This window comes from Sugiyamaella lignohabitans, chromosome D (assembly GCF_001640025.1).
Source record: "Sugiyamaella lignohabitans strain CBS 10342 chromosome D, complete sequence".
Lineage (NCBI taxonomy): Eukaryota > Fungi > Ascomycota > Dipodascomycetes > Dipodascales > Trichomonascaceae > Sugiyamaella > Sugiyamaella lignohabitans.
In genome coordinates, this window is record NC_031673.1 from 1,333,924 (window position 1) to 1,349,886 (window position 15,963).

At 41.8% G+C, this 15,963-nt stretch overlaps 7 protein-coding genes and 1 non-coding gene across 8 annotated transcripts; 2 read left to right on the plus strand and 6 right to left on the minus strand.

Moving 5' to 3' along the window:
* Positions 1-1,694: 1,694 nt before the first annotated feature.
* On the plus strand, positions 1,695-1,766 carry AWJ20_5046 (the record flags this gene model as incomplete). Its single annotated transcript has 1 exon — positions 1,695-1,766. It is a non-coding gene; the product is annotated as a tRNA-Glu (tRNA).
* A 379-nt stretch (positions 1,767-2,145) lies between these two features.
* Positions 2,146-3,573, plus strand: MNN10 (Mnn10p; the record flags this gene model as incomplete). The annotated part of the gene is made up of 1 exon (XM_018882162.1): positions 2,146-3,573. The coding sequence occupies one exon, from the start codon at positions 2,146-2,148 to the stop codon at positions 3,571-3,573; it is 1,428 nt and encodes a 475-aa protein (XP_018736567.1).
* Positions 3,574-3,605: 32 nt separating this feature from the next.
* AWJ20_5048 (uncharacterized protein) lies at positions 3,606-5,879 on the minus strand (the record flags this gene model as incomplete). The annotated part of the gene is made up of 1 exon (XM_018882163.1): positions 3,606-5,879. The coding sequence occupies one exon, from the start codon at positions 5,877-5,879 to the stop codon at positions 3,606-3,608; it is 2,274 nt and encodes a 757-aa protein (XP_018736568.1).
* Positions 5,880-6,262: 383 nt separating this feature from the next.
* Positions 6,263-6,967, minus strand: AIR1 (Air1p; the record flags this gene model as incomplete). Its single annotated transcript, XM_018882164.1, has 1 exon — positions 6,263-6,967. The coding sequence occupies one exon, from the start codon at positions 6,965-6,967 to the stop codon at positions 6,263-6,265; it is 705 nt and encodes a 234-aa protein (XP_018736569.1).
* A 1,603-nt stretch (positions 6,968-8,570) lies between these two features.
* On the minus strand, positions 8,571-10,181 carry ITR2 (myo-inositol transporter ITR2; the record flags this gene model as incomplete). The annotated part of the gene is made up of 1 exon (XM_018882166.1): positions 8,571-10,181. One exon carries the CDS (start codon positions 10,179-10,181, stop codon positions 8,571-8,573), a length of 1,611 nt encoding a protein of 536 aa, XP_018736570.1.
* Positions 10,182-11,457: 1,276 nt separating this feature from the next.
* Positions 11,458-12,267, minus strand: AWJ20_5051 (uncharacterized protein; the record flags this gene model as incomplete). The annotated part of the gene is made up of 1 exon (XM_018882167.1): positions 11,458-12,267. The coding sequence occupies one exon, from the start codon at positions 12,265-12,267 to the stop codon at positions 11,458-11,460; it is 810 nt and encodes a 269-aa protein (XP_018736571.1).
* Positions 12,268-12,987: 720 nt separating this feature from the next.
* YIM1 (Yim1p) lies at positions 12,988-14,067 on the minus strand (the record flags this gene model as incomplete). The annotated part of the gene is made up of 1 exon (XM_018882168.1): positions 12,988-14,067. The coding sequence occupies one exon, from the start codon at positions 14,065-14,067 to the stop codon at positions 12,988-12,990; it is 1,080 nt and encodes a 359-aa protein (XP_018736572.1).
* A 743-nt stretch (positions 14,068-14,810) lies between these two features.
* Positions 14,811-15,404, minus strand: RPS8B (ribosomal 40S subunit protein S8B; the record flags this gene model as incomplete). Its single annotated transcript, XM_018882169.1, has 1 exon — positions 14,811-15,404. One exon carries the CDS (start codon positions 15,402-15,404, stop codon positions 14,811-14,813), a length of 594 nt encoding a protein of 197 aa, XP_018736573.1.
* Positions 15,405-15,963: the final 559 nt, after the last annotated feature.

The following is a 15,963-nucleotide window of genomic DNA, read 5'->3' on the forward strand; positions in this document are numbered from 1 at the left end:
CGTTGATAGATTCAGCGTGTTGGGAAGTGGCAGTCAGCGGGGACTGCGATGGAGTGCCAGAAGAAGCGACACTACTTTGTCCTGGACGTCGGATGAGAGTTACCGGTCGGGTTGGAACGCGTTTGTCACTAGCAGCCTGCCACGGGTAGACTCTCCGCTTCATGTCGGCGCACAGGAGGCCGTAACGCTGAAGCTTGTTGCATTCACTCAGTGAAACCAGAGTGAGAACTATAGACATAGCCTTCGTCGTGGGGTCGGACATTCTTTTGGGCGTGAGCCACCGGATAGGGCTTGCCAACTTCACATCGTTCGCAAACTCGATTTCTTCGTGATATTCATCTAAGTTGGTGTCCTTCGGGATTCCATGGACTACACACTTATACCAAGGGGTGTTATCCATGACCTCACCGTACTGTTGAATAGCCTCTGTAAACTTCTCAGGGATATCGCCTTTGAAATGGACTCGAACATTATTCTTGGGCGTGAGCGTAAGAGCCACGACCGATTTCCCTTCACCCATTTGCTGATTAAGTTTACTTACCAGCTCACTGCGTGAAGGTACGTCGGGTCCAAGTTTGACAACCTTGAAATTAGACCGGGCTGGTAGACTAGCAACCTTCTGGGCTGCTTCAACCGCCTCCTGTTCGCGTATTATTGCTGCTAGATCCACAGATTGAAGTTTATTTGCTACCCATTTCTTGGCATGGGTAACTTCTCGGCGCATGAGGCCAGCTTTGGCTTGAACACGAGCTTCAGTTGCCGCAGTCTGCTCCGCGAATTTAAATTCACGAGAGTTACTCTCACGCACCATCTTGCCAGCGTAAGTCGCGAGGCTTCCTTGACTCTTCTCTACCGTTTTAAGGCGTTCTTCTAGGTAGGCAATTTTCTCTTTGTGCTTAGTCTCGATTGCGGCTAAGTATTTACGTAGAGCTACCAACTCATTGCCTTTGGCTGCGCCGTCCTTTTTAATCCTTTCCATTGCGGTATTATACTTGTTAATAGTGGCGTTGTTCTGTTTAAGTGCTTCTTCTTGTTGTTTAATGAGTTTACCTTGTTGGTTGTTGGTTTGTTTAAATGCTTCTTCTTGTTGTTTAAGGAGTTTGGCTTGTTGATTGTTGATTGCTTTGAGCTTCTGAATTTCTGACGCGAGCTCCGCCATAGACGCGGCGTCCTTCACCAAATTAATTGTTTCAGGCTCAGTAGGAATCGGGGTGGCTTCAAAGTATTCATCTTCGGCTTCAGAGCAGTCGGTTACTTCATCCCAGGGAAGTGAACGCGTCGACGCGTTTTCCATTGCGTCGTTGCTGGCGCGTTCCTCCGTGGCTTGAGGCTCCATCACGTCCGGAGACCGCTGAATGCGGGTGCGCTCGGGGTTGTCAAGTAACTGAATTAAAGGTCGGCTTGAATTTCGCGTTGTTCTGGTCTTATTCGTGGTGTTTATGACCATTCAATTGTTTTTTTCTTTTGTGGCTCAACAAGTTGCGCCGAGCATTTTACAGCGTTATCCTCCTTTGCAGTTGGTCTAAAATTTACAGTTGTAATGAGGATCATCGCACGTATAACAAGCAAAATTGTCCAATGTGATTATTAGGAACTTTTGCAATATATTGAGCCTGTCAAGAGCTCAAAAACTAGAAACAAATATAAGGAAATCTGGTCCAGAGTCAATTTGAAAAATTTTCTATCAACAAATATCCGATATGGTGTAATGGCTAGCACAGGACGCTCTCACCGTCCAGATCAGGGTTCGATTCCCTGTATCGGAGTTTCTTTTTTGCATTTATACCATCTTCTTTTTCTTTGGATAGAAGTATTACTGGCGGTAGATACAAATAACCGCTGAGTCCGGATCGGATAGGTTCAGTCGTGCTTAGAAGTATGACAGGAGGTGAGCTAGAAGGAGAGGTGCATACACAGACTAAAGATCTTCTGCATATTTCAATGAAGCAAACACCTGGGCTCATTCTCCAACTAAATCAACCCTTCTGTTTCTCTACACTTCACAGATTTTCTAGCATTACACTTTTGGACCACTTGATAAATACCTACATGAATTGGGTGGTAGGTTATAATTAGCAAATCTCAATGTTCTGGTATTGAAATCAATTGAGCGCGTTTATTCTATTGTTGCATCTCCTGAGACACATGATAAACATGTTTCCTATGAGAAAGCACAGAACGTTGGTAGCTCTATTCCTTGGACTGATAGTGACCTGGTCGTTAGTTAGCACACTAAGAGAACACAAACCGGCGACGTTGAGTCTATCAGATTTAAAGCCAGTAAACAATGGACACAGTGACAACAAGGCCCATGTGACTAAGCTGGTGTCCAGTCCAGAACACAGTGGCAGCCTGGAGAACCCAGATCAGGGGATGGCCCCCAAATTAAGTGATATATCTAAGTCAGATACAAGCATCAAGTCCAAAACAAGCAAGCCAAAAAGCATAGGAGAAAAAGCTTTAAAGGAACCCCAGGATTATAGTAAAGACTCAGAACAATTCGTCGGAGTACCATCTGCACCAGCACCAGCTCAAGTTGCACCAGCCCAAGTTCAAGGTGACCAAATTCTTCACCATCCACTCGATGATATTTATGCTGGTATAAGTATCAATCCAGTGAGAGCGGTTCCAACACCGTCCGTAGCTGAGCGACAGTTGCATAACAAATACCAGGCAGTCCGCGATCATTTGATGGAGTTAGAAAATCTGACAATTCACAATACTTTTCACGTCCCACAGTCACAACGTGTGAAGAATAGAATTGAACCCTGTGAAGAGCAGATTCTTATCTTGTCTGCATGTGATGGAATACGCGCTACCGATGAAGATCCTGAGTTTATGTCTTTGATTCTTCAGAACAGAATAGACTACGCTAATTTGCATAATTACTCGCATTATTTCGTGGACACGAGCAAGTTTCAAACGGGCGACAAGGCCAAATTACATCCTGTGTGGTTCAAGATTGCCGCGATCCGTGAGGCCTTTGAGATGAATCCCGCTGCACAATGGGTTTGGTGGCTCGATATGGACGGCCTAATCATGAATCCAAAGATAGACTTGGCGCAGCATCTACTTCATCCTCATGTGCTTGAACAGAGACTAACCTATGATCGACCTATAAATGATGTGGGGGGAATGTTTACTGGTCTGGTTTATAAGTCCAGGGGCCAGGTGAGAGCAGCTGATATTGATTTTGTGTTTTCTCAAGACTCGCTTGGTGTTAACGCGGGCTCGTTTTTCATTCGGCGATCAAAGTTTTCATCCTTTGTCTTGGATATCTGGGACTCTCCTCAAATGATAGATCTAAACTTCTCTCAACGGGAGCAAGATGTGTTCAACTTTCTACTCACCAAGTACAGGGAGGTCTACGACCATACTGGCTTAGTACCGCAACGTCTATTTAATTCATATCATTCTACAAATACAAAATCTTACGGCAGATATTGGCCGGGGGATTTGGTTGTTCACTTTGCTGGTAAAAGTAGGACATATGAGTATCGTGAATTATGGAACTCGTACTGGGATGTCAGTGGTACATTGAACCCACCTATTTACAACTCTGAGTCTGAGTAATCCCTAAAGACACGCATTTTCTATCAATATTTTTACCGTTCATGATAGTGAGACCCACAATAAATACATACATCAGTAGCACGAAGTATGGCCAAGACAAGCCAGTTTTCTTTAGGCACTGTCTTGATCCGTTTCCTTTGGCACCCTTCACAAGTAACGACATCTTTCGACGTAAGTGGTAATAGAGTAACACTACATCGTCTCCAAGCTACACCATTTTTTGATGTAATTGACTCCAAATTTCCACTGTTTTCACTTTGGAAATCAAAGACTTCCTCGAAGAATCTGCCTGAGATAGCGATTTCTGTGGGTTTACCATCATTGAATAGAGGAGTAGAGTCCCCATCCATAACGTGATTGTAACTTAAAAGAGATACTCGATCAAGCAGACCCAGATTATCATGGTCATCTATGCCGTTGGCATATCTGAGCACAATGGCTGCTAAGAATTGGAGAACCACAGTGGCACTGCCAACTCCCAAATGAAGTAACAGGCGGTGTCGTTCAAGTGAAGGCTTGAACAGTGATCTGTTTAGCATATTTTCCAAAACTAGTCCACGTGAACTGTCTACTGCCGCTGTTTGCCCTGCATATATACTCTCTGGACTCGATTCATCAGTTTGGAGCTGATCGATCAGTTTCTTCATATAATTTTCGCGATCAGATTTAGAAATAAAAGTCTGTAGTGTTAGAATTTCCCACCATGTTGACAAGCTGGATCCGTCTATAATAGATCGGGCTGTAGGAACTATCAATGTCTCCAAACTTTCATTGCCAAGAGGTAAGAATACTATCCTACACGATTGCTGCGAGAGGATAGGATATCGCAGTTTCTCAATTGGAGTGAGGGTGTATGCCAGCGCAATATATGTTCCATGAGGATGAACCACTCCACCGAAACACTCGAAATTCACCAATGCCGTTGTTAAAGAGTCCGTAGTGCGCTTTTTCCGTTTTGAAACAAGAGAACTGATAATGTCACTAACTGATCGAGAATCATCAACATCTAATGCTTCTTCTAAGACGGTATCGATATTTACAGAAAATGATTCGCCTTTACACGATGTCGTTGTCACTTGAACCACAGTGGGATTCACTCTACTGATCATAAGGACCGTAGGATGAGCGGAAAAGTCAGTGGTGAAACTGAGAATCTTGCTTTTCGTTGTGTTTTCCGAAAATATAAATACATCTAGATGCCGAGCTCGTACAACTGCTAAAACATTAGTATGGTGAATATTATCACGATACCAACGATGAATTGATAAATGAAACCTTGAGCTCGCTAGAACCTCCCGGTCTTCTAGCACGGTTAAATTCGCTGGTGTCCTTGGAGTGCTCTTCTTTCTCTCGTCATCGTGGTCAACGTCCATGCTGTCGACATGTGCATCGCCATTTGGAGTTTTAGTGCAGTGTATCTTCTTTACTACTAGTCGATTTGTGGAAGTTGACACAGATAAGAACGCTGTGAAAGCTGCATGGGTGATGTCATTACTGTCTTCCATTCTATTCACTGTTTCGTTATCTGTCGTTTTTCGTCCTCTTCTTACATCTTGGGTACCATTTGAGCTATTATCTGCTGACCAACTGGACCATTTTAAACCCGTAATCCATTCATCTCCAACATGAATCTCCCCAGCTTTTTTGATCTCATTCGCATTTATTTCATAAATCATCACATAGCCCAACTCAGACCCTAATGCTAAAAAAGCACTACCCCATTTATCCCCTCCTTGATAAATGAATCTTTCTGACCATGCCAAGCTATGGAACCGTAAGCCTCTCATTTGATTATCGTCGAGAACTAGCTTTTGACTCTCAACATGGACTTCTAACCGATTTGCCCTAAGTAAATCTTGCAATGTGATGTGGTTGAGATTGGCTCTCAATTGCCATTTTACAGTGTGTGGATTGCCTTGTTGATGAAATAGTACGACCTCACCTCTGCTAGTTAAAGTTGCTAACAGACAACCTCGGGTGATGGCAGCCATCCCAGATGGCGACCAGTCAGCATTCACAAAGACAATCTCCGCAGTTGTTGCAGTCAATGAGAAAGCCTGATCATTTGAACTCGTAATTTCCGAATAATACGATGGGACCTCGTCTAAGACCACTGTATGGTTTGTATCATACCGGAGAACTCGCTTTTTTCCCTCTTCATCCTCTTCAGGAGGGATGTTAGTAGTTGGCGACAGAATCGTGATGCTCTGACCCGAAGCAACTGCTAGCCTTCCATCTTGAGACCACGATATTGCATCAGCAGCCGATGAGACTACTGACCTGTCTATTTTTATTGTCACTGGCATTGATTTCGGATTCCAAAAGATATCCTTTGACGCGCATTATCTATATCGACTATTAATCAAAATAGTCCGATAGTAACATAAATTCACGTCGTCCTGACGGTTCCCCTGAAAATCCTCGATTGAGATGACAGCCACCGATCGGCAGGATCGCAACTAACATTTCGTTCTCTATAGGAAGAAGACCCATTATCCTGCTCCAACTAGCGTTCTTATTTCGTCCATTTAAATCTCGCCAATCCCCAACTACCAATGGTTTTCGTGGCTTGACTCATAGATCTTATAGCTGGATGCTTCTTTCGGTTTGCATAAACGGTGTTTATAAATAAATAATCGCATTAGAGCGAGAAGATAAATTATACATGGATATGAGAATTCTATTCCAATCATCTGTTTCTTTTGAAGGCATTTCGGGCTGAGCTTGCAGCTTTTTGAATACGGCTCCCAAAACTACGTTGAGAGCTGCGTGGTGGCGAAAAAGAGCGCTGGCTACGACTGCTGTTACCAAAGTGGTTATGAGACTGAGAGTACTCATGCCCACGACTATAACTGCTGCCATAGCTGCCATTATTACCATATCCACGATCTCCATTATAATCCCGATCATAATCCCTACTACCTCTTCCACTACTGATCGTACTACGATAGTCTCGCGAATAATGATCATTTCTAGAACTTGCATTTGATCTAATTGATCTTGAAGATGCTTTGCGATTTAAATTTTGCGATCCAGAGGTGGTCATAGATGGAGGTCTGTATGACTCAGCCTGCTTAAAATCAGGTTTGAAATTTCGCAACTCTTCATGATATTTCTTTTGGAATTTTGGCGCCAAGCTCTCGACACAGAAAGCAGTAGCTTCTCGGTATCGTAACAGTACTGGTCTTGGTAAAGGACAATCGTCACCATAATGACCAGCTCCAGCACAGTTGTAACAGCTAATACTTGCAGGATATTGTGAATCGCCTGATCTGATGACCTTATAACTCCTCCATATACTAGGGCATGTTTCTTCGGTATGTGATTTTGACGAACATCGGCTACAGAATATATATTTGGATTTCTCTGTACACGCCGACCTCAAATGACCCATTTTACCACAGTTTGTACAGCGCTGTGTTTTTGGACAATGCTTTGAATAATGAGTGTTTCTTTCTCCACACTTTTCACAAATGACTACTTTGCAGTCTTTAGCAATATGCCCTCTTCCATGACACTTTCTACAAACAGGTCCCAGTAAATCGTCAATATCATCAGTACCAAAATATCTACCACCACCACGCTTTGTTAGTTAGTACCAGTCGAATTGAATCCATACTAAGTAGGTCAGAAGTCGGTTCAGCCTGCTGTACTCACCATCTCGATCAGTTCTTCATTTATATCGGGTCCACCATTTTCTGGAGCCTTTTCATTATTTTCACTCTCAACATTCTCTTGTTCCTCTTTTTTCGACTCATCCGTGATATTTTCATTTTCATTATTAATAGCATTAGCTTGGAGATTGTCGCCGGTAGCCTCTTTGATCTTTATTACATCCTCAGACTCATTATCGCCCATAGCGCTAACTTTCCGCTCATCCGCATTCATGGTTTGATCAAGGGTAGCCTCATGTGGCAAAAGTGGACCCTGTTCAGCCATACTCTCACTCTCTCCGGATATATTCCGTAGCGTTGTCGCTTTTCAAGACACTCAAACTGTAATAGTCAGCTTACTGTGATCCGAATTTTTTGATGATCTTCCCTTCCGTCCTATGTCGGCGTTCAAATTACTATATCCCTTAGAATATTCTACTATCGGGCAGGAATGATGAAGCTAAACTTTTCGGAAAAAGGGGGATGGATATTCGATTCCCATTTCCTGAATTGGGTTTTCCATTCATTTTCCATTAAATATGTAAAAAGGGAATAGTATGATTCTTCAGTGAAATGCAGTCGGATGAAGGTATGAGTTCTTTCTTCTTACCCCTCTTTCCACTGAATGCAGGTAGCATCTCAGTAACAGTGCTCAGGAATGAAGGAACGATCAGCAAGCAGAAGGAGCCAAGTTTCACAAAGTATCTAAACAATGGTACTTCTCCAGCCGGTTGTCAGCCCTTCTCCTTTTCGAGAAATGCATCCGGAGATGTCTTGCGAGGTTTAATGTTTGTCTCACCGCACATGTATTCATACCATCACAGTATATAAAGTTATCTACATACATGAACGACTTGAGCTTTCTGCATGAGATTAAGTGGTTCTAGACCCCCAGGATTAATGCCGCTTCAATCATTAAGCTAATTTGAAACTTCGTTACTGCTTTAACACTGCATGTGGCGTGAGCTCTATCGTACATTCCACCTCAAATTATCCGGTTCTCAGATCCAATGCATAACGGTTAGTGCTCATGGTTCCCTTATCAATTTCTGCTACATTTGTCTAAATCTGATTGGGATACGCCAACCAACCTCTACCAATTCCTCGTCAAATATGTGGAAATAGATCCCCTGACTTTATAATCTCTACTGCTATATTGTGTTATGTTTATTGGCTATAGTGGCTGGGACACATTTCAAAATAGGATAAGCGAAACTCGAGTTTAATACCTAGCCACATCATGGTAGAGACTCAATCTGAGTAAGCGAGGATTGTCTAGACTCTTATTAAACTATTTATATTTGGACTGGAAATAGGTGCATTGCATAGAGATATTTATATGACTTATTTAACCAAGTTTCTAAATCTAAAGTGAACAATGTCGCTGAAACCTTGCCTGATGCTGTGCATGTTCTCAGCCACGATTTCTTTTGTGGGGCGCTCGAAAATAAGATCGATTTCTTCCAGTGTCTTACCTTTTGTTTCGGGCATAAAAAACAATTGGTAAAACCATCCCACAACGGCAATAGCTCCGTAGAAACCAAGAGTTAATCCGATCTTACCCATTGCCTCTTGCATTCTTGAAAAGTTAAAGGTGACAATGAAACTCCACAAGAATAAAGTTGCACTACTAGTAGTCATGCCATAACTACGGAGATAGGTAGGGTATGATTCACTAGGAATAACCCAGGTAAGAGTAGCATAAGAACCGAAGAAAAAGAAGTACATGATCATACCCGTGAAATAGACACCCTCAACAGCAACAAGGTTTGATGCGGGAACGACGTAACTGACACCGACAAGTAACAGGCCAATGAAGAAACCAGGGAGAGTGAAATTGGCCCAGAATCTACGTCCAGCTCTGTCCATGTACAAAATAGCAGGGATGGTACCAAGAAGCAGAGCACCACCACCGACCAAAGACATAAGAATACTTTGTTTATCGTTGAAACCGATTTGGTTAATAAGGATAGACAGGTAGTAGAGAAGTCCATTAACACCAGTCATTTGACCCAGCATGATCATAATGTTGGCATATACCAAGGCACGTCTACATCTAGGGACTCTAAAGAAATCAAGCCAAACAAACTTCTTTTCGTGATGATCTTGATTCTTCTCTTCGATGGCAGCTCTACGGGTCTCCAAAAATTCAAGGTTGGCCTCAGTTGAAGAACCTCGAAGATTCTTCCACACTCTATAAGCATCTAACTCACGGCCTTTATGAATAAGCCATCTAGGAGTCTCTGACAAAACGAGCATTCCAAACACCATCACGGTAGAAAACACCAGCGATGATCCAAGCATATATCTCCAATTGCCTTTGACATCAACAAAAATGGCACCTACACAATAACCAAATACCTCACCAAGGGCAATATTAAACTGATACAAAGAAACAACTCGGCCGCGAACAGCTGATGGAACACACTCGGCAACGTACATAGGTACAGTACCACCCTCGAGACCAAGACCCATACCAAGGACAAATCTTCCAGCAATCATCATGCCATAACTAATAGCACCTGCTTCCAGAGCAGCACCAATGGTGTAGAAAAGACAGGCCCATAGAATAGACTTTCTTCTGCCAAAGTACTCGTTACTGGGTGAAAGGATCAAACAGCCCAATACAGCTCCCAGAGGCATCATGGAGCTAACAAGAGAATCCTGATCTGAATCCATGTGTAGCGTTTTGGGCATGTAAAGGTTTGCACCACTGATGAGAGACTGATCCAAACCAGACAGTAGACCACCCATAGAAGCAAATAGAGCAATTACAAAGGTAGCATGCTTCTGACTTCTGAACTTGACCTTTGGAATATGAAATCCTGGCTCATTTGGATGTTCAGCAAGTTGTTGGTCAAGATCGGCGATAATAGTATCGACCTCACCACCGTAGTCATCATTGAGCTTGCTTTTGTCATAAAAAATTTCAACTTTCTTCTCGTCGTCAGCCATCTTTGATATGAGATCTGTTAAAAGAAGATAAACAGGAAGATAGTTGACACGACATGATCCTCCACTTTTATAATCATCCGTAGATCAACAATAAGCTTTTCCGTGATCTGTATAGGCCGTCGAACGTAAAACATACTTCCAAAGACTGGTTTCAACCCCACAGTGGGGAGAAAGTCCCCCGCTAACAGTCATTTGAAAAGAAAACCCCCTGGATCATCACAACTTTCTCCCTGTATGTCGCCTTATGCGGGGTACGATGGACAACTTTCGGCAACTATTCAAAAACGCGATCATCAAACTGGGAAATCCAAAGTTTTACCCCCAAAATGATAAACCTAAACATAACCAAATGCAACTGATCACCTTTACATATTGCTAACACATTGAAGGTCTTTTACAGTTTTAAAAAACACAACAATCACCATAGATCTGTTATTTCCGCATTGGGCGGAACCTGCATATGAGAGACAGGCATATAACTGAACCAAGTTAGCGTCAAGTTAGAAATTTATCCGAAAAGATTCCCTATACAGATAAGCGGCCGGTTTTGTCCCAACCGTATGCCGTGTTTTTTGCCAATCAATACACCCGTTAATATTTAAAGTTTACCCACTTCTAACTTGTTTGCATCGTTTAATGAGCAACAACTTTGTTTTACGGTTGAGTTTTTTAGATTATTTCTTGCATGGAATACATCGTTTTGGTATATACGAGCATACTCAGTTTGAATAATCTTTTAAATAAAACGGATAAAACCGTGAACCCGCTTAAGAAAACAGTTATCGTCTCGATGACCCGCCGCAGCTCTATCTGTCTTGAAAGTGGGGGTTGACATTAATTATGCAATGTACGTCATCACATACTGCATCACAACTACAACCCCCAAAGTTTTAATGTCTCAAAGCACTTAAGAAAGCTGCATTGATTTCAAATTCGTCTACTGAGTTACAGGAATGATTGTTCGTTGGGTTGCAGATGGTCCTCACTGGTCTGTCAGAATCTGCATTTCTCTGTGAGCACTGTCCTGTGATTGATAAGCCATTCTTTTGTTTTTTCTTGTTGTGTTCATGCGAAGTGCGGGGTAAGCTCAATTAAGGTACGAACTTTTGAGATACGGTTTAAAATTCTATTTAAAATAGCATGAATATAGGAGAAGTATGAGATCCGATTATGAGACAGTTAGAAATATCTAGAAAGAATCAGAAACGTAGACAAATTTAGAAGAAAAAGTGATAGCGGCAATCAAACAAAAGAGAAATCTTGCAGGTGCCATAGCCTAGAACCATTGATTAGTATCTCCGTTTTGAGATAGCATATATCCACTATGATACGGTTTTAAAGATTTAATAACTTTTAATTGCTTTTGAACAGAATCTTCTACAGTTAGGGGCTTGCCGTCCCAGTCTGGGTTAGAAGGTCTCCACTGATCAATAAACCCTGCCAAAACTTTACGTTGTTCCTCAGAAGGTGGGACAGCCTTTGTTTTTGACGTATCCACTAGTCCGGGGGATAAACCAATGACAATAAAGTTTTCTTTGGCAAGCTCAACTGCGTATTTAGTTACTGCCAAGTTTAAAGCTGCTTTAGCCATGCTGTAAGCTGGGATGTATGCAAATCCTGTTTTTAGCGAAAAGCCCCCTAAGCCCATTGCTGAACTGATGTCAATGATTTTCTTTTGTTGTCCCTTTCTAAGTAAAGGCAAGAAAGCATTGTTAGTGAACACTGCTGCTACAACGTTTTGCTCATAGTTTTCTCTAAGTTCAGCTGCGACTTCTTCTGGAGGCATATCGGGGTCAGCGAGCGATCTACCTGAACCTATGTTTCCACCTGCATTTGCAATTAGCACGTCCAAAGAGCCACCAGTAATTTTAGAAACTTCTTCCGCAGCCTTGTACAATTGAACGCTGGAAGTAGAGTCAGCTTCTAAAATATGGACATTCTTTCTTGCACTCAATGGCTCCAAGTGAGTGATGCTCTTAAGGTTACGAACTAGGGCAAAAACTTCATTGGAACGGTCATCACTAAGTTGGCGAACGAATTCAAGGCCAATTCCTCGACTGGCACCAGTAACAACGTAAGAGGGCATTTTTTTTTCTCGGTCTAATAAATAGTCAATATAAGAGTCTTCACTCTCGAGTGAGTATATGCCTATTTATATAAGGATTAGGATTCCTTTAAACCCCTGGAGATAAGGACCAGCTACATGATAAGACGATATTTTTCTTTTAAATCGGCAATTACACCATTACTAATCATCCTTCCCCTCTTACGTTGGCAAGTCTATGACGAAAGTAGCATGTCATGTTCTTAAACCGACCTAACCCATTTAACATCAGTTGAGGTTGAAGCCGCAGATGACTGCAGATCAACATGAAGGGAGATAAAGGAATCCCCCAGTGCCAGGAGCTCCTCCGTCAATGCTGGCAAATGGTCTCATCGGATTAACAGTTTGTGGTAAGTATGACTAAATCATTTTTTAGGACCGTATTGATTAGAAAATGGCCAATCGTTGATAGAATATAAGTTACATATCTGATATTCGCTGGATGCCTAGATAGGTTCGGGTAAATTGATATGCGTCGTTATTAAGCAAAGAAGAATGCGAAATGTACTCTCTTAACCCCGGCAGGATGAATTACAAAGGCGAAAGCGCTAGGATTTGTGCATATCAAGTGGGAAATGACTGGTACAAGCAGATGCATAATATATGACACATACGACATTTATCCACGGCGATAATTAAATATAGAAATTGCACAAACTGTAAAGGACTATTATCAAAAACTAAAATTAAAGAAGAGAGAATTTATTCCATTTTCAAAACAATCTTACCATGGCTCTTCATACTATTCAGTTTATCCCAACCCTTTTCCCAATCATCCCAGTCGTAAACACTATCAATGAGGATTTTGATATCTTTAGTCTCAAATATCTCTTCGGCTCTCGTTTTCCAGTCGTCAGTTGTCGGTGCCATTCCTAGACTGTAGTTAAGGCCATAATATTTGCCAAATAGAATTTTACTGGCCATAAACGGCAACCGAGTCAGGTACGAAAGTGCAGATCCACCGTCGTACTTAGACTGTGATTCAAGGTCTCCATTCAAAGCAATAAATGCAGACCCTTTGCTAGCAGGCAAGAGAATATCTCGAAACCGGTCAACAACCTCATGTCCACCAATGCAATCAATAACCAAAGAACACTTTTGTCCATCCAACTTGGTATTGATAGTGTCGACGATTTCTTGGGGAAGATTATTTGTGCTACGATAGTCGATAATAAAATCGGCACCGAGCTCTCTAACAAGTGATTCACTCGACTTTGAACAAGTGGCTATCACTGTTGGTATACTGAACCACTTCTTTGCCAACTGAATTGCAAACATACCAACAGCCGTGGCCCCACCAAGCACCAAGACTGAAGACTTTTCTTGCTTCAACAAATCAAGGTTGGCAACTTCAAATGCACGGAATGCTGTTCCATAACAGAGAGGAAAGGCGGCTGCCTGCTCGTAGGAAAAGCTTTTTGGAACCTTTAAAATCGCTTTTTCTTGGTCCAGGTCAATAACCAAATGGCTTGCTACACTTCCTGGCCCCACAAGCCGCAGTACCATGCCACATATTCTGTCATTGACCTGCCAGTCTTTAACATTTTCCCCTACTTTAATTACTTCGCCAGCGAAATCTTTACCGATTCCTTTCTCCTTTCGGATAAGCCCTAATAGAGGGATGTGTGTCAATTTGATATCAACAGGGTTTAAAGCCGCTGCATGGACTTTGACAAGCAGACAGTTCTTACCGAGTTTGGTGGGAAGCGTTTGTGTAGTAAAGCGAGGACGTCCCGCACTCTTAAATGTCAATGCCTTAATAGAACGGACCTCAGCTGACATCTTGAAGAGGTCCTCGATTTAAGCTAAGGTATACATTCATAGTTGTTTCTCACCTGACAGTCTCTAATATATAGTTTCCTCTTCATGACCCGTTCATATGAACGAACCCCCTTGATTCCAGCTTGGCGTGCCGTCGGTGTTGAAATATTCCCCATGTGCGTGAGTTCGGATTATAAATCTCTCCGAATCGGCCCGATGTATCACGTGAGAATATTATGTTGTATGCTCAGTGATACTAGTTTTCCAAAAGAGCCCCCGTCTTCCATACGGAAACAAGATATATATATATATATATATGATGGCTGTGATTTGCCTTGACAGGAAATCATAGACGATTCGAGGAATAAAATAAAATACCAATCCGATATATCCACAATCTACTGCTTTTGAAAACAAAGAACAAGTAATTCCAGCATCAAACGTATCGAAGTCCAGCAAAATATACAACATGAAATGGGCAGACGATTTGCAACAAAGTTTAGAGTAAGAATGTATAAATTCAACTAGAGACAGGTGACACTTGCAACGCGAACAAATAAGAGGCATCTATGTACAACTTATATTCAATGTACAACATTTAAATAGAAGATAGATAACGCAAATAATTGTGTCTAGTCAATAACTAGAGCCACAAATTTAACGCAGGAAAATCATTCAAACTTTATATATAATGTAAAAAAGCTTTTTAATTATATATATATATAACACAAGATCATGACAATTTTTTTTGGCTAATTGATTGCTTATTTCTTGGAAGTGATCTTTCTCAAGTAGAAAGCAAGCTCCTCACCCTCAAGAATGTAACCGTCAACACGACCAGATTGACCAGGTCTAGAAGAAACGGCAGCGTAGAGACGACCAGCACCGAATTGGGTCTCAAGAGAGTGGGCAATCTTGGCTTGACCAGCACGAGCAGCAACCTTCTTGGTCTTCTTGGCATCCTCCTCAGCGGCAGCAGCCTTGTTCTTCTTACCGAGGGTAACACCGTAGTGAGACTCGTACCATTGACGGAAAGGAGTGGCATCAATTTGGACAACAGCAGACTTGGTAAGAGTGTTGGTACGGACAAGCTCGTTGTTGGAAGGGTGGAAAGCGACCGAGATGATACGGGTCTTTCTGGTAGTACCCTCAGAACCCCAAGAGAAGTTACCAGACTCAATACGCAAAGCACGGAACTTCTTGTTACCACCACGGGTACGGACGGTGTGGATTCTCTTAGCACCAATCTTGGTCATAGCGGGTTGACGTCCCAATTCGAACTTCCGCTTCTTTCTGTAAGAGGCACGCTTGGCACCTGTGTGCGAACGCTTGTGGCGTGAATCACGAGAGATACCCATTTCTGTTATTATAGTTAGTAACCAGTTGAAGGATATACAAGGTGATTTTGATTATGATGGAAAGTTTCAGTTATGCGATAGTAGGCTTGAACAAATGAACAAATTGAAAATTTAGAGATTCGTTATCGAAGAAACGTTGTAAGAAGTAAAATAATTCGAAATATAAATGATTTGCTTAGATTTGCTTCTCAAAATAAAAAATGAGAAAACAGAATACTAAGCGTCGAAAATTTTTTCATTTCCTAATCTTTGTCGTAATAATAGTGGACATGATCAAGCCCGTTGTATCATCCTAATACTCTCTCTGACATTGAAACATATCAACAGTTGCTACAATGTTTAAGTAATACCTATGAAGTTTCGGTTTCGATCTTGGTTGACAGTTGGAACTCGGTTACCATTTCAATCATTTGTATTAAATCAATAATATTTATCTTTCCATTCCGTTTGTTTCATTCATACCATCTATTTCGCAATGTCCTGAGTCTTCTTCATCATGTCGTGAGAACTTACTCTATTGTATGGATTATTGTCGAACTACTCAATCGTTGTTAGAGAG